The sequence below is a fragment of the Pollachius pollachius genome, assembly GCF_949987615.1.
Source record: "Pollachius pollachius genome assembly, chromosome: 7".
In the NCBI taxonomy this organism is placed as follows: Eukaryota; Metazoa; Chordata; class Actinopteri; order Gadiformes; family Gadidae; genus Pollachius; species Pollachius pollachius.
The window spans coordinates 22,633,739-22,658,088 of NC_136940.1; the positions used below are offsets into that span (position 1 = coordinate 22,633,739).

At 43.7% G+C, this 24,350-nt stretch overlaps 2 protein-coding genes across 2 annotated transcripts in view; both read left to right on the plus strand.

The window, feature by feature from the left end:
* The first annotated feature begins 341 nt into the window (after positions 1-341).
* Positions 342-7,486, plus strand: cope (COPI coat complex subunit epsilon). The gene is made up of 10 exons (XM_079739385.1): positions 342-455; positions 630-692; positions 809-909; positions 1,327-1,479; positions 3,523-3,576; positions 3,773-3,854; positions 4,786-4,941; positions 5,620-5,688; positions 6,209-6,283; positions 7,199-7,486. Exons 1-10 carry the CDS (start codon positions 354-356, stop codon positions 7,250-7,252), a joined length of 909 nt encoding a protein of 302 aa, XP_079595511.1. The 5' UTR covers positions 342-353; the 3' UTR covers positions 7,253-7,486.
* A 431-nt stretch (positions 7,487-7,917) lies between these two features.
* cers1 (ceramide synthase 1) overlaps positions 7,918-24,350 on the plus strand; it is a 29,328-nt gene continuing 12,895 nt past the window's right edge. The window contains exon 1 of the mRNA XM_079739699.1: positions 7,918-9,240. Within this exon, the coding sequence (XP_079595825.1) occupies positions 8,980-9,240 (261 nt within the window). The 5' untranslated portion in view covers positions 7,918-8,979. The remainder of the gene's footprint in view (positions 9,241-24,350) is intronic.

Below are 24,350 nucleotides of genomic sequence, written 5' to 3' on the forward strand. Positions count from 1 at the left end.
GAATGATACATTTCTGTAAGGTTTGAGATGTATGTGACTGTCCAATACATGATGTACATAATGTATGAAAGACTGACAGTTGTAAAGGTTTAATGCCTCCTTTGCGAGATGGTCTGGGGAAGGGGCGCCATCTAGTGTTAACAAAGGGTATGGCAATTTTTAAAAAGACAAATGTAAAAAAATCTCAAAATGGCTTTCACAATTTATATAAATACGATAACTGAAAGAAAGCGATTTTTTTTATATTCTCAAATAGTAAAAGCTGCTGCTGCCCGGTAGACTGGTCCCCTCCACGTCCGCCTATAGTGCTCTGATGACGTGACTCTGCGACGTGTCAGGAAGTTGTTGTCAACATGGCGGCCCAGCAGACCGATGTCGATGAGCTCTTCGATGTGAAAAATGCCTACTATATTGGCAGCTATCAGCAATGTATCAACGAGGCTCAGAAGGTCAAGGTGATTATCTGAATAAAATGTTTTCCTGCAACACATACAATTAGTTTATTCCAGCATTACCCGTGTATTGTCAGCTAATACTGTGCTAGCTACTATTGCTAGCTGTATATGTGTCAACGTTATCCGCCTATATCATTCAATGGGTTCCTCAACCAAGTTTGCATTTCTTTCAAGCCTTCAACGCCTGAGAAGGAGGTCGAGAGAGACATGTTTTTGTACAGAGCCTACATCGCCCAGGTAAGACCCCAGCGTTTGTGTCCAATCGTTCCTTGAGAGATGGCTAATGCAAAGGATTAAGTGTTGTAGCTGTGTATACGGTTCAATGTGTGGGATTCTGCTTTCTGTGATTGCAGAGGAAGTATGCTGTAGTGCTGGATGACATCAAGCCCAGCTCCTCACCCGAACTGCAGGCTGTCAGGATGTTTGCAGAGTATCGCTCCAGCGACAACAAAAGGTCAGCGTTTAACTACATACCCCAAGGGCTGAGAATGTGTTATGGCTCGAGATGCATTGTTCGTTATTGCAAGGGTTTTTCATATTTGTAAGTCGGACCGACCGACTGACTGACTTCAATGATACACAGCGAAACGCCAATGAATGACCACTGTTATGTTGATTATTACCAGATACGTTGTGTCTCTGGTATCATTCAAAACGATCCCGGTGTAAATGTAAGGCTCTTCCAGGAGAACATTTCGTGCTTACAGCAAACAGTCGGTCAACTGTAGTGTTGGATTCGTAGTGCAGGCATGAGTCGGGTACACATTTCAACCCCTCGGGTCATGGGCAAGGAGAAAGATCAAATCAAATATATATTTGAACTTTCCCTTGCATGATGACGATTCTGACATTAATTGCTGACGGTCTACAGGGATGCGATCGTGGAGGATCTTGACAAAAAGATGACAAAGAGCGTGGATGCGGCCAACACCACCTTCCTCCTCATGGCCGCCTCCATCTACTACCACGAGATGAACTCTGATGCCGCTCTCCGCACGCTGCACCAGGGAGAGAGCCTGGAGTGGTAAGGAAGGACTGGATGGGTTGGCCGTCTTATGCAGTGCTCCACTAGGCTTAATAACAATATTGAGAGGAGTGTGTTTCAGCAAAATAATTTATGCACTTATTGTATGTTGTTCGTCCTTGCACTTAAAAATAGATCTTAGCATTGTGTAGCATCTTATCGTTGCTGTCTTGATTGTATAGGGGGAATGGGTTAACCTAGCGATTGCTAGTGCTTGGTACTTGGTTCTATGAACATCCTTACTGTACAGACAGCGATATATGGTTTCTCTTTCTTCTGACAAATGTAAGTTGCTTTGAAAAAAAACATCTGCTAAATGTAAAATGCTGGGACTGATAAGCCTACGGTCACAGTGTGATTCACTGTAGAGAGAGTCACTGTAAATTGCCTCATGGGGTTGGGATACACACTGGAAACTAGGGGTGTGCACGGGTACACGTGTAACCGGTTAGTAAATGATAACCGTTTAGGAAAATCAGTAAACGAAAACCGTAAAAAAAATAATAAAATCACCGCGCCATTCGTTTCAATGGGAATAGCCTATACTTTCAACATAAAGTGTACATATTTATAATTCGAAATTCGTCCCAGCCTTTATACCACAGATACTCTAGGGTCTTTAGCATATAACCTTGTTGTCTGATTACAGTTTAATTAATTTTTCCCAATTACCAGCTCTTGTTTTGAAGAATAATCACCACGCCATTCGTTTCAATGGAAATCGCGACGGCCTATGCTTTCAACATAAAGTGTACATATTTATAATTTGAAATTTGTCCCAGCCTTTATACCACAGATACTATAGGGTCTATAGCATATAACCACGTTTTCTGATTACAGTTTAATGTAACAGTAAGCTGACAACATCCTAATCAACACCGCAACTGCAAATTAACCACACGGAGATAACCATGGCAACCGGTCAAACAAATTTTCTTTTTGCGATCATTCTGCTCGCACATCCCCTTTGTTGATAAACAAATAATCCCCCTATAGCGTGACTGCGGTCCACTTTAAAAAAGAAATAAGTCATTCATTAATAAAAAAAAACTTTTTATCACTCTTTTTAAGGGGTCATGTAACCATTTACAACTTTTTGTAACCGTTCACACCCTTACTGGAAACGCTGTCGGCAAGACAAACAAAGTTCTATGAATTGGAAAGGAAACGGAGCACCCACATCTGCTTACACCTGCACTTACACACTATAACTTCCAGCACTGCTCAAAACCATCCATTACCAACAATTATATTAAGCACAGCGTGGCCTAAAACCAAATCTTTCGACATGTGCGGTCCAGAGCTATCAATCCTTCTCTATAATCCCATTCTAATTTCATTCTATATTATATTTAATATAAAAAGTATATAAAATGGGTTAATTTTAAATGTAGCCTATTGTCAATATTTACTAGATACCTATACACTGTATACACAGGCTTATGCAGTGGTAATGCCACTATTAAATGTGTTGTCCCCTAGAGGGCTTTCTAGCAATAAAAATGTATTTCTTGCCAAGTAAATAATAGGCTTTGTATAATAATACATTTTTATTGGTTATAGTCTGAGAGCCACTTAGTGTGAGCTAGCATTAAGAAATCAAGAGCTTAGGGAAGTTGACACAAAGTGTGAGTTTATAAAATACTTTTTTAATTTTTTTCTAGAGCAAGTTTACTTTTATGAAATAGTGTAAAGTGTTCAATTATTGAACACTTCTAAAGTTTGATTGTGATTGACATCCAGTAACTAGGTTATTATCCATGTAAACAAATGTGCCACTTACAGTAATACTTCCTAACCACAGGAATCATGGTCATAAAGAACCACACCATTTAGTAATATCAATAAAAAACAATCTTTGGGCCATATTATTAAAGCGCTCAATCCTAAACACGATCAAGAGACGACCATTATAGCCCCTCCTCCGCGGCTTCATGTGGCTGGATGCTTAATAGCAACGGCTTAATGATTCAACCGCTTTCCTCCTATGATTGTCATATTTAAGTTTAAGAGTTTTCTCTCTCCTTTTGTTTTTTTTAACAGCATGGCGATGACTATTCAGGTACTGCTGAATCTGGATCGTGTTGACATGGCAAGGTATGAGTCACTCAAAAGCTTTCCTAATGAGGGGTTCATAAATGGCCTTTTTTTTTTTACCTTCTGCCCTTCTTTGAATGTTAATTATTGTCACGTCGTCAGAAATGGCTCAATCGTTCTTGTTGGATTCTTACTTTAAAAGCAATGAGCAGGACTGCGTCATGGACTGAAGCCGCTCCCTTGATGTTATTGACAGGAAGGAGCTGAAGAAGATGCAGGACCAGGATGAAGATGCAACTCTGACCCAGCTGGCTACAGCCTGGGTCAACATCGCCGTGGTGAGTGACGCCGCCGTTTGGCCCACTGTCCAAGCAGGGCGGCCAATCTGTCGATCCAGCTCGCTTATGTAATGAGTTGTTTTGCTCTTAAGGCTATTTAATAGAACGTCTAAACAAACGACAGAGTCATCAATATCTGCTGCCTTTTCTGATGGGGTATAGTTTTGACCCGCTAGTAATCTGTCATTTGAGACTGAGTATCACTTCCCTTGTCAATCAATGCAAGCAAATGCTGTACGTTTGTACGCAACCAAAATCTGACTCCCTGCCAAGTAAGGGCAGTCGTCCCATCACTCTGCTTCTGCTTTGTTCAGCTGGGCTAATATTGGCTTATAAGGCTTTAATGAGATCACTGTTTTCAATCTCACACAACAGGAGTTTGTTCAGGTTTCTCCCTAGGAAATTAATGGACGATGAAATGTTCACGTCCCATGAAATTAAAGTCGACTTCGTTTCCATGAAGGTTTTTTTGACGCATTATTCACGTATGCAACACAGTATTAAAAGAAATACGAAGGAAGGTGTCAAAAATAACCATTCAAAGTTCAAAACAACATCCGGCAGATTTTAAAATGCGTACTTTTGGAATTCGACACGTTATCCGCTGGTCGCATCAAATGGCATTCAACCAATATACAAGGTCTGAGAGTTGAATGTATATCCTAGATTTAATTACTAGGAATAACAATGAATGTTGAGTTAGTCTTATTTTTTCAATGTGCTCTATTTGGCCGCGTCCTTCATTGGAGTGACATGGGCAAACAACCACAGCGTCCGATGACCACTGCACACTAAACATACCGTCAACCCAACCTCATGTTGATTGTGATGTTGAATCCAAGTGACGTTGAGTATACTTATACTGTAATTTAGAGGAAATCTTGAAACACATATGTCCTTACTTAGTGTGTGTGCCTGTGTGCCATCCCAGGGAGGAGAGAAGCTGCAGGACGCCTACTACATCTTCCAGGAGATGTCAGACAAGTACTCGTCCACCCTGCTGCTCCTCAACGGCCAGGCGGCCTGCTACATGGCCCAGAACCGCTGGGAGGAGGCGGAAGGCGTACTGCAGGAGGCCCTGGACAAAGTGAGTCACGGACCAGCGCTAGGCCCGTGGGAATGCAGAGGTCCGACGGAAGCGGGTGAAAGTCACCGCTGCAAAACGAACAGGAGACGCTTCTTTCAGCAATTCAGTAATTGAATTTCAGGAAAATACATTCATGAGGTTTTTTGGAAAGTAATGTTCCAAATGTATTGATATTGACCTTTTTTGATTTGTAAACCCCAGGTTGAAATTGTAAACGTACATGTAGATAATATTTGCTTCTGTGAATATTATTGACAAATTACAGGACAAATTGCATTTCCAACATTTGAACAATAGGTGGCGACATATACTTTTTTGAGGCCTCTTCATCTAGCAGTTTATGACCATCTAGCAGTTTTTTGCCTTTGATTGGTCAAAGGCAAAACAGCTTTATTTATATAGTGTACACTGAGTTATGAGAAGTCAAGGGCCTTCAATATGTATTCTTGGAAAGGGGTCAAGAGCAACAGGGGACATGTTATATGAGTTTGTCCTGTGTATGCCATTTTGTAACCCACGATGATGATCCATATGTGTATTTTTATTGGGTGTAAGCCTGTGCGAAATTCTGTGTTTTATTGATACAGATGACATTTAATCAAAAGGACGGTTGAATCTTATTCCTGGAATCATTCTCCCCACTGACTCCCACTCCCAAATCTTGTTTGTGTATTTCAGGACAGCAGCCACCCTGAGACTCTGATCAACCTCATAGTGCTGACTCAGCACTTGGGCAAAGCTCCTGAGGTGAGACTTTAAACCCAATCCTCTTTTTGTGTGTGTGTGTGTGTGTGTGTGTGTGTGAACATGCATGCTCGAACATTTGTGTGTGTTCTTTTATATAATTGAGCTATGCTGATTAAAATAGACAATAAGAACGCTGACAATGATGACCAATTTGTACTATTGTTGTTTTCTGGCGGAATACATCTGGCCCCCTTAATGTGGTGTGTTTATCTGCGTGGGCCAGAGCTGTTATAAAGCGAATAGTTGATAATAAACCATGATGATAAAGACTTTGTTATCAGCTGCACACTTTTGAACTTTATACTGAGTGAAAATCTTGATTGTGGCATAAAATAAAGCATCTCTAAAGACATGTCGGTGAGATATGTGCTGATAAAATTCATCAAGTCAAGGTCAAATTTTAAAAAAATATGTTTTAAACGCCAACTATTGCCAGTTGTAGCCGCTTGGTTTTGGTCAAGTTTGGAGTATTTCCTGCTTGCACCATTTAAATGATTTTTAATTTGTCGTCCCTTCTAAGGTAACCAATCGCTACCTCTCCCAACTGAAAGATGCCCACAGGACCCACCCCTTCCTCAAAGACTATTTAACCAAGGTAACGTGCGCTGACAGACCTCTGCGTTCTCGACAGTGTCATGGACTCAAAGAGCTGTGATGTTCATGCCATATGATTCTCAATCAAGTGTTTAAAGAGCTAGAGGGCACATTCGATTTGGGATTATTGGCTTCACAAGGTGCTTCTGGGGCCCGTCCACACGGAGCCGAAACGGGCGACAACGATCCGGTTTTGTTTTATGCGGTTCAGGAATATCTCCGTAAAGACGGATCCATGTGAAACCGCATCGAGCTGTAGAAACGCTGTGGTAAATATTCAAGGCGCTGGTTCTCCACAGAAAAAAGTGGAGCGCATCAAGCCTGCGCGCATACAGCAGGCTTGATGCGCGCTGTAGTCAAACATTCAGTCACGAGGAGAATCAACCTTTTAAATTGAGCGGAAATACGTTTTAATGTACAGTTGGTAAATACATTTATCAAGGGGCTGTATTTAAAGCTACAAAAAGAATACAAATAAAAAAATGAATAAAAAATTCAACGCAACTCTGACGTCGCCCGGCTGGTGGGGGGCTAATGACGTCATAGTTTGCGTTTCAGGCGTCTACACGAATCCTAACACGAAGCTGCATAGGTCCGGATAGATTTGAAACCACCCTCGGACATGGTTTCAGAAATGTGCAGTTTCGGGCACCAGGTAAGACTTATGCGGTTTCACCCAAAAATCGGCTCTGTGTGGACGGGGCCTAAGATTATGAACGACACGGAATTACCCTTTACTGTTTTTATGGTATGATACTTTGTAATCTGGTGTCCTTCGACCACAGCCAATTGGAACACACACCCACACATAAACATACAAACACTGTTCAGTAATTACACAATACTTTATGTAAATAAACGTTGGAAATCCTGATGCGTTAATGGTTGTTTGTTTTTGTGTGTTATTTTTCTGCAGGAGAATGAGTTTGACCGACTAGTGATGCAGTATGCTCCAACTGCTACAGCATAACTGTCTGTTGATGGACATCATTTTAACACCTTGAAGATTATGCTGACACACACACACACACACACACACACAGCATCACTCACTATTTCTTTGATATTCGCCATTGATGCATTGAAATTGTTGTTAAAAAAAGAATATCCGACTTTCAACTTTGCATTTGATTATATCAATATCAAAACATGTATTTTCCCACTAAGCATTCCTCTGAATTGCAATAAATGTTTTATTACCCTTTTTTATGCTTCTATTGTGTTTTGTTACATAGGCTATCAAAATTAGTACATATCAGATGTGGTGGAAGGTGGTCACAATTTGGTGCTTCTATACTAAGCAACTTATTCTGTGCAGTCATGTTTATGTTTCCTGGCGGAGGGGGGCCTACGACTCGTATAGAAGTCGGTGCACGTAGAGTTCAGCTGCAACCCGAAGACATGGTTCTTCAGTTTCTTGATTAGCGTAAGGCTTTGCATTGGACTTCTCCTGTTCTGTTCATTTTAAATATTTAAAGGCCAAAAGAGCAACATACAGTTGGCATCATTACAGACGAGCGGGCGCACTGTCTCTTTAAGTCATCATTTAATCTCTACGTTTAAAGAAGATAGCGGACCCTAATTACGTCACACGCTCTCGTCTTTGCTCTCCCCGTTTCGCTGCTGCAACTTCAAATAGTGCTGCGCGGCTGCTGCTCGAAACACGGTCCAGGTAGCATACAACACGTGTGTACAATATTTTCCGCTAAGTACTTTACACCGACATCAAAAACAAGCAGCGCGGATTTTAGCGAGCCCGTCTCTCAGCGTAGCACGGCGCCGCTGCTTCTGCCGGTCTACCGAGTACCGCTCAGCGGGCAGCAGAGGGGAGGAACGGCGGGACACGCAGGCGGAGGAAGGCGGGCAGGTTCTCCAGAGGATAACATGCTTTATTTTTACCGCTGCCGCGGGAATATTTTTACATTTGTATGGAGGGCTTCGTCGTGACTCGTGTGTGTCTGGTAGGACGTGACTATCCCCATTATAAAACTAAGAAGAGTCGTCATACACGGTGAATAACGGGAAGGAGACAGTGTGTTGCATAGCGGCACACAATACATACATGTGCTGAGCGGAACATTACGCGCACCAGCGGGGCTTTTTAATGAGGGCAGCTTGGCGCCGTACAGTCATTTTGTTGAATCGTTGGATTATTGGGCTTTACCTCCACCGATGCGTCACATTTTTCGATTTGCAATCAAAGAAGCTAGGTCGAAACCTGCAGCATCTTGTTTTATTATCGGTCAGGGTGGTTTGATTGAACCTAGCAAGGGGAGCTAACACCGACGTTGCCCGTCATAACCGGTGTGCAGAGAGAAAGATGATCACATTTCCAACCAATCATTGATGGATCGATTTAATTGTTATACCATCACTTAACCACAAAAGGTAATTGAATTAGGCCATAAAGATTGTGTATTGGTCAGATGTGTTGAGCCTATGGCCCTTTATCAGTTCTCCTAGATGCGAAGAATGGGCCCATGTCTTAATTTAGAAAACAAAGAATTAGGCTACTTGAAAGGCTAAGCTGGTTAGCTAAGCTTGGCTCGCGTTTTCAGGTTTGCTTGTTAACTAGCTGAAGGGATTAGTGAGATAGCATTCGCACAGTGCTGTCTTGTGGACACCGTCCCCTAACGTTACATCCCTAAACCAGTCGGCGTTTCCCATTCCCCTCAATATTTTCCGCGCCACGCCACAATGGCCAGTCATACTGTGGATGACAGCACCAGCGCCGGGGCAGTGGAAATGGATCCGATGCCCGGCTATGTGGACCTCATCACCAAAGCTTCTACCGTTATGTACGGCGCCTTGAGAGACTGCAGTGCGTGCGGTCTGGAGCTCTCTAAACGGACCCTCCTAGATAACGCGTACATCACCTGGAACGAAATTTTCCTGTTCTGCTTTTGCGCATTTTTGTGGACGCAGATAAGGCAAGGACTGACAGAGTGTCTTTTCAAGGTAGGTTATTGGAAAATTGCGCGTGTTTTCACACGCACGCACACACACACACACACACACACACACTCCCTCACAATCACACGCACGCAGTTGCAGAGGGCAATCCTTTCATTGTGCAATTTAGCCCTGACATCAGCACTACGCGGCCAACGTGGCCTTTGCTCTCACCTGTCAAAGGGCTTGTTGATAAAGTAAGGTGCTTTAACAATAAGTCGATGTTGTTTTACCCAAGGCATGTAGTACGCCTGCACTCCACAGCGTTTGCCGATGATGTGCACCCTGCTGTGACTGCGTTCGAGTATGGTAACTGTATAACAAGACATGGAACCACGTGTTTGTCTGCGCATGTGTCGGTGCACTGCACATACCCATGTAATACACATTTTTGAGGTATGCACAGGCTTAAGGTAACCGCTTTGGTCCTTGGGAGCAGACAATACACCTTCACTTTCTAATTGAATACCCTTCCTAAATTGTTAACCTGTTTTCACCAATTTATTCCGAAAAGGGAGTCAACTTGCAGTCTCTAATTGTTGATGGATTCTTAAACGTTGGGGTCATTCAGTGGACTGTGTAGGCCACGTATGAAGCAGTTCAATCTATCTGTCGATTCTGATAAAGTGAAGTCCATCTATCTGTTGCTTCTGATAAAGTGAGTTATATGATATGTCACGCATTTCTCAGAAAAATACAGTGTTTGTAGTGGACCGTCAACAGATGTTGTACAGTATATCTGCACATAGCGCACCGCACACATCCTTGGAAATACAAACATAGTGACACACCGGCTTTTCTGATCAGATATTGTCCCATAAAATGTTATAGTTTACTTATTTTTACCCACCTTTGCTGCCAACATTATGTGGGTGTTACTGGTGGAATAAGATAGTTGCATTTTAGTTTTCATTACTTCATAATTACAAATGAAAAGCTCCAAGGACAATGGTTTCTTTTTATTGAGTATGGAGACAAAGATGTTCCTGAAACAGAACACACCATGGCCAAACCGTCTATTCTCTATTTGGCCTTAGTTACACAAGTATAACTAATAAACTGTATCTTTTCCTGACCGGCTAAACACAGCAAGGCAGTAAATCAGCCTCTGTTCTGCTATTGCTTCTCAATTGTGTTTCCTCTTGCAAGCCCGGCCTGCCAGCCGGACTTCTGAATGCAGGGCATATCTCACATATCGCTTAACTGAAATGCCGGACTGACCAGAATACATTTTTGGTTTCAGTATGTGTGTATGATAGGTTAGGGGGGCTATAAACGGCACATGTTATCTACGTATCCAACGTTATTCACAAAGTGCACGTATGTGGTTAGATAATCAATATCAACCAGCCTTAAACGATGCTGAAGATTTGCCAGCTTCTCACTATCATTCAGCTCTGTGGACACTGCTCAATGCAAGGCAGACAAAAAAAACACAGAACATATTGTGTTGTTTTTGGCTCCAGCACATATTTTCTGCTGCACAAAAAAATCCCCATTTCTCACCCAAATAGCATTGTTCCCTGTAAAACCATTCCATTTCATTCATAATTCATCATCCATCATCTAGAGTACGACTGCAAGCGGCCACCACCAAACCACTGTTGGAATGACAAATAAGTGACCTCAAAAATGTGTTTTGGCTCAACGCTCCCACATTTGACAAAGGAGAGTGGTTAGCTTCTCATGGCGCGCCCCTACGTGTCAGTGCCCAGTCTCCTGCATGCCAAAAGCGAGCCTACCGTCCCTAGAGCCAGTGCCCAGAGAGGTTGACCCAAAGCCTCTTTTGCCTGAACTCATCCCCAAAGCCTGGTACATGACTTTCACCACCTCTTGTCTTGTTTTCCAGGGAAAGGCATTTTCTACGGAGATTACTGTACAACATAGCACTCAAAGGCTCAGTATTCTGTCACATGTGGTTAGAAGGGAGGATTCTCGCTGTGGTTTCAATGCACTGTGGAGGCAGCCCATGGCAGGGCAGTGGAACTCTGGGGCGTGTATGGAGAAACAGATGTGGCCCTGGGAAAGGCCAAGCATGCAGCGTGCACTTGATTCCTTTACTTGTTATCGTGTGTGTGACTGTGTGTGTACGTATATGTGACACTTATTGATCCCTGCGTAGGCTGTGAACAACCCTCTCCCTGAGAAAACAGAACCTTTGTTTATTTTGCTCTTATTGTGTGCCACTCACCCTAATGAGGTTAATTGAGGAATCTGTGCTGGTTCACACATCAGATGTGTGGGGTCGGCTTAGCTCAGGAGGTGGAGCAGTTGTTTGATTCCACGATAGCAGGCTGTAGTTCACCCAGTGGGTTTCCGTGTTGGTCAGCAGGTCAACTTTGCCCAGGCAACCTAGTGTGAGCTTAGTAAACGGTGGGAAGCAGAAGCACATCAACCTGCAGTGGGGTCTGTGTCATTTGGCTGAGGTCTAGCCGTGCCCATGACCCAAAGACAACACGTTCAGGCAAATGGTGTGCACACATAACAAACAATGACAAACGATCAGTTCATGGTCAACGCTAATGGTCGTGTGATCATATCCGCCCTTGGGCGGCCTCGAGAGTTCCATGTGAAATATTAACACGGTGAATTGAGGAGGCTCCTATTAAATAGGAAAATTGTGGAATTTTACTGATAATAATGTTCAATTAGTACATGTTAAACAAACTTTTTTGTTTAACATGTACTAATGAACGCTGGTATATATATAGATTGTCGGTATTCAAACAGGGACATAATTAGATTTAGACCTCAACCTTTTGTTCCTTTATTTTCCATTTGTACCATGTTTGCAGCAAACAATGCAGCAATAGGCGTGCCTGCTTGCATTGATGCGCTCTTCCACTACACATGGCCCTTTCTTAGTCATAGGTCTGAATTTGTTTGTTTATCTTCCTGCGTTTACTGCCTTTGTCCTCAATCTTTATTCCTGGCAGGCACATACAGGGTTTGCATAGTTGATCACTCAATGCTGAATAGATGGACATAGTCTTGATGAATGGTTGGTGTTTCATGATCAGAGCTATTGCCCCTAATTTTTGGGAACTCAAGTAAGTAAGGAAAAAAGGATCAACTAAAGGATACAGATGTTGTTGTGAACCATAAGCTAATATTGATTTAAATATATTTACTTGGTATACTATACACTATATATATATAATTGAAACCAGTGGTAGTCGTTTGATGGAATTAACAGAGCAGCTGACCTACTCACGCCTCGTATTTGTGTGCATTATCAGTTGGTGCAAACAACATGTCAGGCCAGGCAACATGTACATGTTCGTGAACTAATGCAAGTGTATACCATTCAGTAGCACTCACAAGACAGGCCTGTACACCGTCAAAGGCTTCTGGCTGAATCCAGAATAAATCCATGTGAGTGAGATGTAAGTGTTCAAGGCAAATACATAAAACCCTATTTACGTCAACGAAGCCTGTAGGGTAGTTCTTGGAAATGACCTAGGGTATTCACTAACCTTTATTTGAATCATAACAGCGTTTTAGAGGTCAGACGCAGTCTGTTGTAGTTATTGTATCTTCGTTGGCTCTATAGGCTCTTGGCCATGCCGTACAAGCTAGCTGGCTGTGCTACCAAACCAGGTTTCACAATTAAAGCTTCAATCATTAAACACTAAATAATTGAGACTCTTAAGCCTTACAGCTAAATGTTTGTTTGTGTATATACATATAATTAAACCACTGATGGTAATAAATCATTTTAATCACTCAAATATTTTACTCTATGGAAATGGCTCATAGAGTTATACTTGGTGCCAATGTTATGGAATATCCTATTTTGTTAGCCATTGTTATTTCATGTTTGTTAAGTGAATCTTTATTGGTTTAGCTTAGCAAATGTTAGACAAACCAGGTCCTATATGGCACTAACTTTGCCTTGTAATTGAGCAAGGTGTTGTCATTTTGGTTGAATTCACAAGTAAAATGATCAACTAAATGATTACCAAATCTCCTATTTAGGTCAATTAATAAATCCAAAAGACTTTCATAACACCTAAAACAAATAACTTAGCAGTAATACTAATGAAAAATAACTAAAAACAAGCAAAATTGGTTGTGGTTTTGTCAGTAAGCATAACAAATGCAAATGACTGACATCATGTCACCAACTCCCTATAGCGTGATGTTGGGGTTAGATTACTCTCTTATAAATATGGAAAGACAAATGTTACAGTATGTTTATATCGTCTTCAAGTGCATATTATCAGTTACAAAGAACATGCTTGTGTGGGTTGGCTTGTGCATCTCACTGAAGGGGAATGTTGAAAATGAGGAAGAAAGGAGGATTTGGGGAAGATGCAATCAAGGGGGTAATGAGCGAAAAAACAACACTAAGGGCATTAAAGGGCTGGGGTTCTCCGGGAAAAGGAACCAACGTAGAGGAAGGAAGAGAGAGACACGCAGTAGAAGGAGAGGTTGTTGTGGGCAGAGCTGTTGCTTTAGGTTGCTGCATCAGCATGCAAAAACCCTCAGAAACCCTCTCAGTACCGACCCAAGACAGCTCATGCAGAAGTGGGTGCATGCAAGCACATGTAATCGAATGGGAAACCCAGAGACACACATGCAAGCGGACAGACTTCGCTATTGCTGACAATCGGGTTGCACATTCAGCAGGGTTTTATTAGTTCCACATGCAAGATGGACTAAACAGACCCACTGCTTGCTACCACATCCTTACACACAAACAAAATGGCAGTATCTCAATTAAAATGGACACGGGTGGATTTCCTACAGAATATTCCTAGACGATACCCAAATTTGGATTTTGAATGAGTCCTTCCACGATAGATTTGTCTTGCTATGCAAAATAACCCAAAACGGAGCACAATCGATTTTCTTTTTAATATATATACTAACCTTTTTTTTACTCTGTCCATAGAACAGAATGCAAACGAGGTGAATCATGCCAAGCTGGTTTATTTACAGCCTTATCACTCAGTATATAGGAACTTCCTTAAAAAGAGTTTGGTTGAAACACTCAGGACGGAATATCTTTATTTAGACCTTGTTTTCTATTATACAGGGTAAACATACCCAGAATATACAATACAGCTGTAAGGTGTCCACTGTAAAATCCAATGCCGTACTGTAATATTGAATGTACATTCAAGTGCAAAAAGTAACAAGAGTATATCAATGTTCAGTAATATCACATACTGTTGGGAAGACATCATTTGACCTCATGAAGAACTTGTTTCTAAACTCATTGTGTTGACAACTTGTTTATTAAGGCGTTTGCTAGACAGAAAATGAGGTGGAGCCAAATGTAAAACACTGGTTCTGAAATATAGTGGAATTCAAGTTTAATCATCTTCGTTGAACATCATGACTTTCCACCCAGTGTTGCTTTTCCTTTTTTTTTATCGCCTTCCGCCCCACCCCCACAAACCCACTTAGGTAGGGGTGCAATTAGCCGCTCAGAAGAGAGGAAGCAAAGGGTCTGTCAGCCTCTAGCCTAGCTCACTGTTCCACACAGGAGCTCCTTAACAGCTCATATCCTGCTGTTGTTTAAAGTGTCAAAACAGCCATGAGTTGGACATGGTCCACCACCACAGATCCTGGATCAGGTTACACAAACCCTCCTACTTACTGCTGCACATTATCACCACAAAGAGAAACCAAATCCTGGAGCTGTGGTTTACAAAAGTGCTATATGCTCTTGTCAAGGAAGACATAATGGTGTGAGACCTTATTGACACTAATTGTAACGAATTGTCCTGAAAGTTGATGATTCTCTGAGAAACAGGGCTTTTAAGACCCCCCAGATCTGATCTTCTCCTCTGCTTCACTTTCGTCTTGCCGTGTTTTCAGTTGTCGTCCATCACAGGCTCTCGTGGTACTTCTGGAGGATCCAGAGGGATCCAGCTGTCATCTCCCACTATTCTTTGCAGGGGTCATAGAAGGGCCCTCAGCTGATTGGCTAGTGTTAAATCAATCAGAGTATGTCATCAGATTTAATCTAACTGCTTACCCAGGCCCACGGTAATGTACCTGGTGCATCCTGACGCCGCCAGGCTAATGCGATGGACAGCTTACCCAAAAACAATATTGTTTGATAACGAGTCACTGTTACATAACTTTGTGGATCATTTTACTGTGGTGATACAACATAATTAACAATAAAACATGTAATGTTGATTTTTGGGAGCAAAAATAAAGTCATATTCATGTTGATGACATGCCAATTTTAAATCACATCGTTCACTAAGATGCCTCCACAGTTCTCATAGATTGGTGTGGTACAATGTTTTACATTCACAAAAAATATTATTGTTACTTATGAGTTATATTATTATTTGTATTAAACTATACATTGTACATGCTAAATGTTGCTGTTCCATCCGACATCCATATATCTCTGATAGGCAATGTTACTTGGTAATAGTTATCAGACTCTAAAATCATGAAGAGGACAATGGCAAGCTGTCGATCCTATCCCCCACAGCTAGATAACTGAGTCATTCTGTTTGAACAGATGAAAGCAGATAACCTTTTTTTGACTGGCCTCGAATAGGACTCAAAAACTGTATTTTGGCCAAAAACATCCTTATTAAGACCTGGATCCAATCCAATGTATCCATTAGATATGTTTGGAGAGTTCAGATATGTTTTATATATACAGTTGAAACTTTCCTCTGGCCAACTGTGTTGTAGGCAACTGTTCCCCCTGCTAGGCCTTTTCTGCCTCTTATGTCACAGTGGATAGTAGCGCGTAAACAAGCGCAAACCAAAATACACTTGTGTTTGCATCAGAACTGATTAGATTCTAATGCCGCATTTGACTTTTGCTCCACACTCCACTGGACAGTCGAAGCCATTGTCACAGTACGGTATAATTAGATGGACGAAAAAGGTCTGTGTACCAATGTTTGCGTATTGCTTGTTTGCGTTTGAACTAGGGCCGGTGTGTAGTACACAGTTTACAGGCTTACGTGTCAAGTTGAATGTGTGCTCATGAGTTGGTGCAGATGTGCACGCATATGTTTTGCAGTCGGTGTGTTTGCATGAGAATGTGTGGACACTGTGGTTTGCTTATTCAGGCTGTTTGGAATAAGGCACGACTACTATGGGATACTTCCCGTTTGGTTCTGGGCAGCAGTTCAGAGAAGTTCTTAAGACGGCAATTAACTCTCTGTCTCTCTGTCTCCACCTCTACATCTCCCCCACTCCGCTATGTCCTAGATGTGGCTGATGCATCCGGATGGATAGGGACATGCTAACGGAAATACTAGCCTACATTTTTCTCTAATTACCTCTAGTGGTGCTTCTGCCTTTGTTGCCTGCAAAGTTCTTTCTTTCATTCGCCCGCGCGTTGTGAGGGAACAGAAAGACATAGGCTGTGGAGAGGTTTGTTTTTTAGGGGTTGAACATAAAGAAGCACTGGAACAGGTCATGGGTAGGGTTGAATAGCGCCCACGTTTGCTTTGAATGAGGGCAGGAAATGACAACTAGGCGCCATTAAAACAGTGTTTCTAGTGTGCAAGCACATGCTACTCCATGGCTTTTCTGGTGTGCTACCGCATATCAGAAATATGACAATTATTGTAAATTATAAAAAAGATGGATCATCTATCTGTCATTGCCTCCCCAAGCACACACACACATACACACACACGCACGCACGCACACACACACACACACACAGACACACAAACACTCTCTATCTCTTGCCAAGCTTCCTCACGAGTCCCCTACATGTCTGATGTTGTATTATGCATTACAGCCATATGCTTCTGACCGGCAGCTTGAGTGAATAGTTAAGGAACACAGTTCTTCTTAACAAGGGATTTGATTTAACAACAAGCCTTTTGAATATGGGTCTGATGAGGGACTCGACAAGACCTTAAAGGCCTCCTTCTTTAAGAGGGCTTCTTCTGTTTTATCACTGTAGCCTGTAGTGAGACACAGCACGTGGGTATTTAGAGTAAATCGTCCAAAAGAAGCATCGCGCTTGTTCGGAAATAAACTTTGGGTTGAAAAAATGATGGGTTGATGAAAGCCATATGACCAAAGCTCCTGATCCCACACTGCCATCCCGTGATGAACAGGACATATGGAACTGTTTGGGAACACCGAGCCTGCTTTATGAAACGACATAAGCCCGTCCATCAACTGATTGAAGAAGTTTCCTATTGTAAGCCCATGGACATACTGTATTGATCATCACAAGGTGAGGGGGCTAATGTTCCCACAGCCAAGTGATGGCACGGACATCCGGTTTGTCTCCTCACAAGTAAACACTTTAAGAGAGAGAGCGAGAGAGAGAGAGAGAGATGATAATGATGAGCACTAGCTATCTGTCAGTCAATGTCATCAGTGCAGATGTACTCCAACATCAGCAGAATGCACAGCATGGGATGTGGGAGGGTCCAGTCATCCTCTCAGCTGAGCTCGTGGTCAGCCTAGGCCATCGTTTGTATACATCTATAGATTCATCTATAAATGATACATCTATAAATCTATAGATGAATCTATAGATGATACATCTATACATCTATAGATCCCATATCCATAATCTGTCAGTCGGACGCCTAAAGCACACAGGGCCTGTATTTATAATCGTCCTGCAACCCAAAATATATATAGTAATTCAGTTTTAAAGGATAAAAGCGCACAGCTGTTTCCTTGGCTGGCTTCAAATAGGACCCCAAAACTGTATTTGACGTCTGTCCCGACACGGTCGTGTGCCTTTGGCCTTATATAGGCTGTTCCCTTATCGCTGGACTCATAACATAGATACCATCGATTTTAGTTGGCCAACTGCAAAGTGATGCAGTGTAGAGACGTGAGAGTTCGGAAAGGGCCTCTCTTTCAGAAAGGTGTGGTGTATTGTGTTATGTTATGTCTCTCTATGTATTATGTGTTATGTTGTGAACCAAAGCTAATCTCCCAATCTGGTCCTAAGCAGCTGTCTGGAGTCTGCATAACACTAGCCTACCCTCATTGCTAATATTATAGGATTCACAGTCTTCTTTTAAATGGGGTGGGGGCGCAAGCTCTATAGTGACTGTCAGAAGGGAGGGTGTCTGATGGCGTATGCCATATGACTGCCTAGTGGGGCGCAGTCAAATGTGAAGCATTCGTCAAACACATCGTTAGCACAGCGCTTAGCCACATCCAAGTCTCCCTCTCACCTCTGATGACATGGCTGTAATTGAGGCATGCACCGGTTCCTCCCCGGGATGGTGTGTGATCCGAGTGAGCATGTGTTCTCCTCCAGCACATCGGTGAGACACCTTGCCGTCATCGCTCGCCGAGGTTTTATTTAATGTGCTGCGATGGGGAGTCGATTAGGGAGCAGGAAGTGTGCGGCTAACGCCTCCCCTGGGTACAGCTAATAGGCTAATCCTCAGGCTCTCCCAGGTACACCTGTTCCCTGATGCTCTGTCAGCATGTCAGCAGCAGCACCACAAACACACACTTATATACACACACAAAATCACTTATGCACATAAACACACACACATACTTACGTACACACTCGCACACATATACACACACACATACTTATATACACTCTCACACACAAACTTATACACACACACACACAAACACACTTATACGTCATGCACACACATACTTATACACACACAGACACACAATGGTACTTGTACGGTTGCACACACATACACATACAATTTCGCACATACTTATAAACACACAAACACTAATACTTATGCACACACACACAATTATCCATGTACACAATAATACACACGGAAAAACAAGTGCTTTAACACGGAAACACACACACACACACACACAGTATACATAATGTAGGGCTGTGCTACACACAATAACATTCCACGCAGATGAAGCGCCTTCCGCCATACATTTACAAACCTTTACCGCTGTTTAAATAATGCAGTACGCTTAATGCATCATTTGCGGCAACACAACCCAACACTTTGGCGCACAAATTGTTTAACAAGCAGAGTAGGCTCCCTCAGGGTTCCCAATAGCGAGCCTAAATACATGTAGCTGTTAAGGGTGAAGAGACAGTGGAGAACTCTCAGGGTAAGAGGGTTCTGGATGGGTTGTGTGATCTGGGTTGGGAACGGAGACACGCTGCCCTCAGCATCAGGGCTCCTCTGGAACGGCCAATCAACAGGAAATGTGTTTGTGTTTCACAATTCTTCCGGTTGCTTTGGCCCAATACTGGACATAAAGGCAGATGCTAAGTAGAGCATGTCTTAAAATACAACTATAAAGTGTATGTATTGGTTTCACTTGGACAGGGTAAGGGGTCAGTCCCTGCCACAAGGTTTTGGGTTTGATTCCTAACCCAACCTGTTGCTTAGTGATGTGTATCTGAAGTCACAGTAAGTCGGGTTGGAAAAAACGCTTCAAAGGACTAAATAGGACCAAAAGTGAATCTGTCCTTGTGTCACTAGGCCTGAATGTTTATGTTCATCTAGTGCAGCAGGAGGCAGGGGTCATTACAAGTCAGAAATTAAAAAGCAAAACAAAAATACATTCCCCAGCATGCAGTGGTGGGTTGAGGGGTCCCAGCTGTAATTGGGTCGGTTGGACGCCGGCTGCCCTGTGTGGAGGGAGTGCAGGGCTGTATAGTGTGTCTATGTGGAACAAAGAGGTCCTGGCCCTTTGGGGGCTGTCTGGGGGAGACAAGCTGTGTTTTTCCTGCGACAGCTGTTCTCTGTGGCGGCCCACTCCCGCCCCCCGTGGGGCAGGAGGAGAGCACCCCAGGGCTGCCAAGGAGAAACAGGAGGGACAAAAAGGGGGAGATGTGCGGCATACTGAGGTGTTGGAGAGGACTGACCAGTCAAACCGGCCATGACTCAGAATGGTGTGTGACTCTGGATCCTGAAAGGTGTGTGACTCTGGATCCTGAAAGGTGTGTGACTCTGGATCCTGAAAGGTGTGTGACTATGGATCCTGAAAGGTGTGTGACTCTGGATGCAGAATGTTGTATGACTCTGATCTAGAAAGGTGTGTGATTCTGGATCCTGAAAGGTGTGTGACTCTGGATGCAGAAAGGTGTGTGACTCTGGATCCTGAAAGGTGTGTGACTCTGGATTTAGAAAGGTGTGTGACTATGGATCCTGAAAGGTGTGTGACTCTGGATCCTGAAAGGTGTGTGACTATGGATTTAGAAAGGTGTGTGACTCTGATCTAGAAAGGTGTGTGACTTTGGATTTAGAAAGGTGTGTGACTGGATCCAGAAAGGTGTATGACTCTGATCTAGAAAGGTGTGTGACTGGATGCAGAATGGTGTGAGACCTTGGTGCTAGAATCGTTTTTGACTCTGGATCCAGAAAGGTGTGTGACTCTGGATCCAGAAAGGTGTGTGACTCGATCCGGAAAGGTCTCTGACTACGGATGCTGATTGATTGGTGTGTGACTGCAGAACCTTTGAATTGGACATGTGTTAGAGAGACCATATGGCGGTTGGGCTGTATGATCAAAGCACAATATCCAGACGCATTTTTGTTGTTGACAATATGACTCTAGTATCAATGTCAATTCTTCCATGCGTATGTGAAAGATGAATGTATTTAATATGGACAATCATACATGATTACCCATTACTCATTTGGGGTAAGATTTACAGTGGTCCTCAAAACAGAGTCAAAGGGTATTAGGGAATATTAGGGTTAGTGTGTGTATCTATATATATATATTTGCGTATGTTTGAATTTCCTGAAGCGCAATGGCAGGGCAGCTTTCCCTCCTCGACTGAATTTTCGTTAAGTTGTTAATCACCGTGGAAGAGTATGCTAAATTGAATTTCAAACAGCTTAATCCCGAGGCACTTAATTGAAAATTGCATTTGATCTTTGATGATAAATGAGCTGGAACTGCGTATTAAGTTAAGGTCAGGTGGGTCAAGAATCTATTGAAGCTAGACAGCCGGGGAAAGAGAGAGATAAGAGAGAGAGAGAGAGTCAGACAGGCAAAGGCTCATTGAGAAGGCCTAAATTCACCATAAGCCTGCGTCCTGACTCGCTTGCTCTCTCTATCCCTTTATGTAACAGGCTGGGAGTCCGTTCACCCTTCCTATTCTTCTTTCCTCTCCTCTTCCAAATCCCTTGCTTCCGCGGAAGGTGGGGGGGGGGGGGGGTAAAAACAGAGGGATGTTTAAGAAAATAGGTCATGGTGAGAGATTAAACAGTGGGGAGCAGCTGGTTGCTGATTGGAGGAAGTGGTGGAAAGAGAGAGGCAGGAGCGAGATGAGGAGGGAGAGAGTGAGTGAGAGAGAGAGGGAGATTGTAAGCCACTCCGTGTGACTGCATCCCTGTGTGGTTGCTAAGGGAAACCATTTCTTCATTGTGTGTGAGTGTGTGTGTGTGTTCAAGAGAGAGAGAGACAGCCAGAGAGAGAGAGTGAAGCCTTTAGCTCGTGTTCACATAGAATATCTGTTTCCCTCAAAGTCTTGAACTTTTTCTCACAAGCTTTATTTCCATTCTGCCCCTTCTTTTTCTCTCTCTGAAGACGAGACGAGGGGAAGAGTGACTTTATTGAACAGCCACTACATCACGATAGAGGAAACTGCAGACCAAACATGGAAGTTTGTGAGGGGAGAGATGCTTCAAAGCCCCCCACCCCACCCCCCTCCCTGTAGATCTCTGCCCTACGGGACTGTTGTTGTAACAAGCGTTCACATCCATGTACCGCTCGACTCGGACGGGAAAAGGAAGTCGACAATCGCACTTCCTGTACGGCCCCCTACTTTCAGCACTAGTAAATAATAGACTAGCAGACCGGGATGCGGTTGGTTCTGGACGGCCAGTGTAGGGTGGCGTTAGCATAGGCAGAGTGTGCCGCCCGCCCGGCGGCAGAACGCGTGGTGTTAAATGATTCAGACGGAGCCAACCGGTCCGGGAACCGCGGGCCCGGGTTGGCCGCGGCCGGGCACCACGCACGTCTCTCGTTTGTGCGTGTGGGTGTCGGATTGTGTAGGTGTGCAAGTGGATTGGTGACTGGGTTCGAGTGTGCGTTCGTGTTAAAGTGTGTGGTGTGTGTGTGTGTGTTTGCGTGTGATGGTGCGTGTGTGTCTGTGTGAGTGTGTGTGTAGGTCTGTCTGTGTACTAGTATTAGCCGAGCATAAGTGTCTATGCGTGGTCACGTGTCTCTTTTTGTGTGTGTCGCACCCAGACGATACAGTTTATTTGTGTTTGTGTGTGTGTGATGATATATTCACAAGCTTAGGAGTGATGCTGAGCATGTGCTGGAGGCGAGGAGGGGTCGGTCTATACTGTGCTGACAGCTGGCCTCTATAAATAAATTTTGCAGGCAGGGGATGGGATATGGAGGGGGCACTGGGGAGGAGAGGAAGAATAAGCAAGCTGGGGCTAGACGCAAACAAGAGGGTGTGTGTGTGTGTGTCTGTGTGTGTGTGTGGGGGGGGGGGGGGTGCTCAAGTGATAGAGTGAGGATGTGAGCACTTGTACTTCAGAGAGTGAGAGAGAGGGAGAGAGAGGGAGAGAAAGACACATGTGGTGGCTATAATGTACTTCATGCTCATGATTCACTCAGAACAGTCTCATTGGTGCTATTCGACCAATCAGAAGGCCCGGACTGGGATCAGGTGGTGCACTGTTCCACCTCACTTCCGCAGCATGTTTCAACCACAAAAGACCACAAGCTCTCCAGTTATTCCCCTAATCTTATCCGTCCCAGCCAACTGACACTCTTGTTGATCACTCCTTTCCTCAGACTAAATCGGCTCAAAAAGACAAAAGAAAAAACGTCAACGGTTTAAACCATAATCATATATCCACCTAAACTAATCGGCTTAACCAATCAGGCGATTGAATTAGTTAGTCATTGTCCTTAAAAGCATTGCATCAACGACCCGGTCTCGGATGCCCTGTATGCGCAGTGTTGTTTTATTCACCGGACCGTCCCTCGGTGTGTCCCCTGCTGTCATCTACTGACGCGGTTCTCCCTCGCTGTGTCTCAGCCTTGAGGGCAGGTGGCTCACAGACAAGTGATTGAGACCAGCGGAACAGACTCCTTTCACTTTGCCCTCTCGGGTTACACAGTTTGCATGTGGTCCGGCACGACCCGCCAGCCAAATTGAAAGTGTGTGTAGTGTGTGTGTGCGTGTGCGTGTGTGCGTGCGTGTGTGCGTGTGTGCGTGTGTGTGTGTGTGCGTGCGTGTGTGTGCGTGTGTGTGTGTGTGTTTGAATGTATAGGTTTGCCTGTGTGTACTGTATGTATGGCTATGTACACTGTGTGCGTGTGTGTGCGTGCGTGCGTGCATGTGTGTGTGTGTGTGTATACGTTTGTCTGTGTGTACCATGTGTATGGCTATGTGCGCTTTGTGTGCGTGTGTGTGTGTGTCAGTGTGCGTACTAACCATCTCCTCTGTCAAAGGGTAAGGTAAGGAGCAGGGCTCTAGTTTCTCCTCTTGGATGAGGCATGACAAACTGATCAGCTGTTTGGCTGGCCGCCCTGTCTCCTTCCCTTACCCCCACCTCGTCAGGACGTCCCATTAAGAGACGCATTCTTTTCATTGTCTTCCCGGGGCACCGCTTTCCATAAGAGTTATAGTAGTGACATGATGAGAATGACGCATGGGCTAAAACAAGGTGACAAACGTGACAGACACACACACACACCCACACAGTCAAATGTTCAACCCCGGGGTTTTGCTGGTATCTCCGTATCTCTCTCTCGCTCTCTCTCTCTCTCTCTCTCTCTCTCTCTTGCTCTCTCTCTATCTCTCCATCTCTCTCTCTCTCTCCCTCTCTCTCTCTCTCTCTCTCTCTCTCTCTCTCCATCTCTCTCTCTTTCTCTCTTGCTCTCTCTCTATCTCTCATCTCTCTCTCTCCGTCTCTCTCTCTCTCCGTCTCTCTCTCTCTCTCTCTGCCCTGCCCTGCCCTGTTTATCTATTTATCGCTCTTCTCTTACGTGTGCACTTCCTGTCTGCTACCCTGCAGTAATGTAGCTCAACCCGAATTTATATGCAGAATATTAAATGTCTTGTCCAGTGGGTTATGTACGTGTGTGTATGCGTGTGTGTATGTGTGTTTGTGTGTGTGTATGTATGTGTGTGTGTGTGTCTGTCTGTGTCTGGGTGCCAATGACATTTATTCATAGGATCACATCGTAGCTGGAGCTTAGCTTCTCTT